This window comes from Chrysemys picta, chromosome 5 (genome assembly GCF_011386835.1).
Source record: "Chrysemys picta bellii isolate R12L10 chromosome 5, ASM1138683v2, whole genome shotgun sequence".
Classification (NCBI taxonomy): Eukaryota; Metazoa; Chordata; order Testudines; family Emydidae; genus Chrysemys; species Chrysemys picta.
The window spans coordinates 144,976,739-144,981,970 of NC_088795.1; the positions used below are offsets into that span (position 1 = coordinate 144,976,739).

Consider the following 5,232-nt stretch of genomic DNA (forward strand, 5'->3'; position numbering starts at 1 on the left):
TTTTGCACAGAAATAAAAGGGGCGGTTCCCCTCGACTCCCGTGGCCACGCCCTCTTTGGGTGAGGCCTGTCAATCACTGCCGGAGGCCGCCAATCAGCGGGCAGGCGCCCGGGCTTTTGGCCCCTGCCGCTGGAACCGGGCAGAAGAGCGCGCGCTGCCCCGGGGGCCCAGGCGCTCTCCGGGTACGTGCGGCCGCGCGCGGAGCCCAGCGCCCCAGTGCCGTGCGCCCAGGGGGCCGGGGGCCCTGCGCATGGGGCCGGCTCCAGCGGGGGGCCTGCAGCGGGGGCGCCCCGGCGGGGGCGGGAGAGCGCGCGGGGAGCCGGGGTGCGGAGCGCGTCCCTCCCCATGGAGCCCTCGGGGCTGGAGCAGGAGGGCCCGGGCCAGACCCACCCGCACCACGAGCCCATCAGCTTCGGCATCGACCAGATCCTGAGCGGCCCGGAGCAGGGCGGCTGCTTGGGGCCAGCCCGCCCGGCGGGGGAGCCGGACTACGCGCTCTACGGGAGCGGCTGCAGCGGCGCGTACAACCCCGCCTGCTCGCTGGGCTCCTACAGCCTCAGCCGGAGCATGACCGTGGCCCCGGGGGGCCCCGCGGGAGGGGTGATCCGGGTGCCGGCGCACAGACCCCTGCCCCCCGCGCCAGGGGCACCCGCCGCTCCCCCGCAGCCGGGGGTCCCCGGCCTCCCCAGCCTCCCCTTCCCCTGGATGGAGAGCAGCAGGCGCCTCGCCAAAGACCGGCTTTCAGGTGAGCCCCCCGCCAGCTCCCTGGCCCGGCTGGCAGAGCCCCGGCCCGGCGGGGAGCGCCCGATCCCCGCCCCTCTCTCGGGAGCGCTCAGCCAAGGGGCCCGGACGGGCATGAAACTGGGCCCGATCCCGGCAGGTGCCGAGCGCTCCTCGCTGACATCCCCGGCCGGATCGGGCTCTGCCGCCCTGTGTCCGCAGGGCTTGTGCGGGACGGGGCTGCCCGGCCCTGGGCAGGGAGCGGCCAGCGGCTCCGCGCCCCGCAGCATGAACCCGGGGCGGGGCGGGGCAGGGCGGCGGCTCCGGCTGCTCGCCCCGGGAAGAGTCCGGCCCAGAACAGGCCTGGCCAGTTCGGTGCCTCGGCTCCGGGGCAGAGTCAGCGACTGTTCCCGGACCCCGCTGCCGGGCCGCCAGAGAACCAGAACGAGGAGCGCGGACCCCGCACCGGGGAAGTTCCCCCTGCCCTTGGTTGGGGCATCCGGACATCCCCAGCTCAGCGGGGCCCTGGCCGTGACACGGCTGCCGGCGGCGGGCGCTGCAGGGGAGATCTCGGCCAAGGAGGCAGGATTCCCGCTGGAACCGGAGCCGGGCCCCGGGGGGACGCGCCTGGCGAGCGCCCTGAATGCCCCGCCGGGTCCAGCGCGGTGCGCGCCCAGTGACAGCGGTGCGGCGCCCAGGGGCTGTGCCAGGGCGCGGCGGCCGCCCCCAGGCCCCGGTGTCCCAGCTGCGGCTCTCCGCCCAGCGCCCGGCGTGGGCACGGGCTGGGGGAGGGGCAACCCCCCGACCCGGGTCTGGGGATAAACGTCCCCGGATGCGCGGGCGATTCGGACCCGGCTCCGGCTCACGTCGCTGTTTCCGGACCCGCCCGGTCCTTTCGCCGCCCACTCCCCGGGGACCGGCAGTCGGGTCCCGCGGCCCCAGGCCGGGCTCGCTGTGCAGGAGCAGGGCGCAGCTCGGAGCCCTGATCCCAGCCCCGTGTCCCCCTCGGAGCTGGAGCCAGGCGGCGGGAAGGGACGGGGGGTCCTGAGGCACCCGCCGTGCGCCCCAGGACTCCCGCACCCGCAGCTGACGGGACTGGCGAGCTGCTGGGGATTGCGAGGCAGGTGTTGTGAGCAGCAGCCCGGACGCCTGGGTTCGGTGCCCAGCTCTGACGCTGCTTTGCCAGGGAAGGTCGGTCTGTCCATCCGCTCCCAGCACACCCGGGAGCCTCTGGCCCTTAGCGGGACCCAGAGCCGCAGGTTCCTGCCCAGATGTGTTTATCGCTCCAGCGGGTCCATCCCTGTCCCTGAAGCCCTGGGCACCTCCGTGGCCGGCCGGCAGAAGCTGGGGGCCCGGCTGGGGGGGTGTTTGGCTCCCGATTGACCGGGCGGAAAGCCCTTTTGACCTGGCTGTTGCGGGCGGGTGTCTAGACCCGGGGCAGGGTGCGGAGTGCAGCGGCGCTGTTTGTCCCGGGCTTTGAGCCTGATCTTAGCCCTGGGGGAGGGGGAGTCTGTGCCCCCCTCCTGCCCCATTGCTGGGAGTGGGCAGTGGGCGATGACGAGGTAGGGTTGCCAACGCTCCAGGATTGTCCTGGAGTTTCCAGGCGCTAAAGCTGATGCCATGTGATGAATCTCCAGGAATGTGGCCAACCACACCTGGCATCCCTAGGTGAGGGCAGGCGGCCTGGGCAGGCCAGGTGTCCGGGGGAGCCAGGGCTGGGCTCCGCCATGCTCCCGGGTGCCCTCGGCTCAGGGCTGGGCTCTGCCCTACCTGTGACTTGGCGAGGAGCCCACGCGGGCTGGGCCGTGGCTGGCGGGTCGGACGGAGCCGGCCCCTTCCCGGTTTAGCTGCGATCAATGGGGCCGCTCTCGGCTGCGTCTGCGACCCGCCTCCGAGCCCCCGGCCAGCGCCTGGAGGGCCGAGCTGCAGCGACCGGTGCCCAGCCACGTGGGGCAGCCCTGCCCGGCTGGGGGGCTCCGGCTGCATGGCCGGTTTCCGCTGCTGCCTGGAGGAGTCTCTTGTCCTGTGCAATGACTCCGGGGCGGGTGGGGGACACGGGACGGTTCCCGAAGCCGGACCGTGCCGGTGGGAGTGGCCCTGAGCCGTCGGTAACGAGGGGGTGGAGCCGGCCGGCGGGGGTGCCAGGCTCCCCAGTGGCTCCGCACCATCCCCCAGCCCTGGGGCCCTGTCGCCCCTGCCGCAGGGGGGACACTCAGTGCCTGGGGTCAGAGTCCGGAGCCCGACTCCCGGGCAGCTCTGCCGGCTGCTCCGGCCCAGATCCCAGCAGGGGCCCAGCAAGGCCGCAGCTCGGCGCTGTGTCCGGTGCCTGCCCTCCAGCCCCCCGCGCAGTGCTGGCCGCAGGACCCCCGGGCGGGCCGGCTTTGAGCAGGGGGCTGGCAGGCAGCGGACCCAGCCATTCCTAGTCCGAGGCAGGTGGCCAGTCACTGCCGGAGGAGCTGATGTGCCCCAGCAGGAGACCCTCAGCCCCCCAGCGCCCATCGCGCCCCGGGCCCCAGTATCCAGCCTGGCCTCTGCCCTGACCTCCGGCCTCCCTCTGCCTGCAGCTGCGCTGTCCCCGTTCGCCGTGACGCGGCGCATCGGGCACCCCTACCAGAACCGCACCCCCCCCAAGAGGAAGAAGCCGCGCACGTCTTTCAGCCGGGTGCAGATCTGCGAGCTGGAGAAGCGCTTCCACCGGCAGAAGTACCTGGCCTCGGCCGAGCGGGCCACCCTGGCCAAGGCCCTCAAGATGACGGACGCCCAGGTGAAGACCTGGTTCCAGAACCGCCGCACCAAGTGGAGGTAACGCAGCCTGCAGCTCAGGGCTGGGCCCCGCCGCACCCAGCGGGGCCGAGTGCAGGGTACCAACGTCTGCAGCACATCCTCCCTCGCAGCTAGGGGCAAAGGGAGCGCCCCCTGCTGGGGGAGACGGGCAGAGTTCCTGGGAGCTGCCCCCCAGCCAGGGCTCCTGCCCTGCGCCCCACAGCGCCCCCTGCTGGGCGAGACCGGGGCTGGGTTCCTGGGAGCTGCCCCCCAGCCAGGGCTCCTGCCCTGCGCCCCACAGCGCCCCCTGCTGGGCGAGACCGGGGCTGGGTTCCTGGGAGTTGCCCCCCAGCCAGGGCTCCTGCCCTGCGCCCCACAGCGCCCCCTGCTGGGCGATACCGGGGATGGGTTTCTGGGAGCTGCCCCCCAGCCAGGGATCCTGCCCTGCGCCCCACAGCGCCCCCTGCTGGGCGAGACCGGGGCTGGGTTCCTGGGAGCTGCCCCCCAGCCGGGGATCCTGCCCTGCTCCCCACAGCGACCCCTGCTGGGGGGAGACCAGGGGCGGGCAAGGGATAGCTCAGTGGTTTGAGCATTGGTTCTGCTAAACCCCGGTGTTGTGAGTTCAATCCTTGAAGGGGCCATTTTGGGAACTGGGGTAAAAATCTATCTGGGGGTTGGTCTGGCTTTGAGCAGGGGGTTGGACTAGATACCTCCTGAGGGCCCTTCCAACCCTGATATTCTCTAATCCAGGAGCTTCCCCCTAAAGCCAGGGCTCCTGCCCCACTCCCCACAGCACCCCCTGCTGGGCGAGACCGGGGCTGGGTTCCTGGGAGCTGCCCCCCAGCCAGGGCTCCTGCCCCACTCCCCACAGGAGTAGCCAGGGCTCCTGTTTTGGCAGGGCAGAGTGGCGTTAGACACGCACAGTGCTGGGGCGGGGGCTTGAGGAGCTGGCAGGGGCAGGGGTGTGTAGTTGAGGGGCAGGGTGGTGGGAGAGAGGGACTGGCCAGGGGCAGGGCAGGGGTGGGGGTCGAGGCGCAGGCAGCCACCTCAGGCACTAACGCGGCTCTGCCCACGTCCCCCGCGGCAGGAGGCAGACGGCGGAGGAGCGCGAGGCCGAGCGCCAGCAGGCCAACCGGCTGATGTTGCACCTGCAGCAGGAGGCCTTCCAGAAGAGCCTGAGCCAGCCGCTGCCGCAGGACCCGCTCTGCATGCACAACTCCTCCCTCTGCGCCCTGCAGAACCTGCAGCCCTGGGCCGAGGACAAGAAGGTCACGTCCGTCTCAGGGGTGGCATCTGTGGTGTGAGGCCCCCGTGCTGCCCCCTGGAGCGGGGGGAGAGACCCGTCTGCACGTCCCCACGGAGGCTGCGGGGTGGTAGGGGCTGGGGCCGGACCCTCCATGCCTGCTGCAGATGCAGATCCCTGGGGCATGGGCTGCTGCCCCCAGGGACCATGATGCCGGTGTGCTCCCAGCTGTGGGCCTGCCCTGCCCCAGCCCCCACGGAGGAGCAAGGAGCCCCAGACACTGACACACCCACCCTGGCAGGCCAGCCCCCGCGGACTGACTCAAAGGCTCTGTCTCCAGCTGACTTACTAGTGACCTGTACTGCCAATAAAGGGTTAAAGTCTGTGTTAATGGAGACCTAGATCCCATCCGCCAGGGCCCTCCCCATGGGAGCTGCCCCCTGTGACTGGCTGGGGCCCTCCCCCCACCGCAGGGGGTACAGCCACCCTGACACCTCCAGGCCCTG

General features: G+C 72.2%; 1 protein-coding gene across 1 annotated transcript; it reads left to right on the top strand.

The window, feature by feature from the left end:
- Window positions 1-212: 212 nt before the first annotated feature.
- Window positions 213-4,919, top strand: TLX2 (T cell leukemia homeobox 2). The gene is made up of 3 exons (XM_005278427.4): window positions 213-745; window positions 3,285-3,522; window positions 4,571-4,919. The coding sequence occupies exons 1-3, from the start codon at window positions 346-348 to the stop codon at window positions 4,785-4,787; spliced, it is 855 nt and encodes a 284-aa protein (XP_005278484.1). The 5' UTR covers window positions 213-345; the 3' UTR covers window positions 4,788-4,919.
- The last annotated feature ends 313 nt before the right edge of the window (window positions 4,920-5,232 follow it).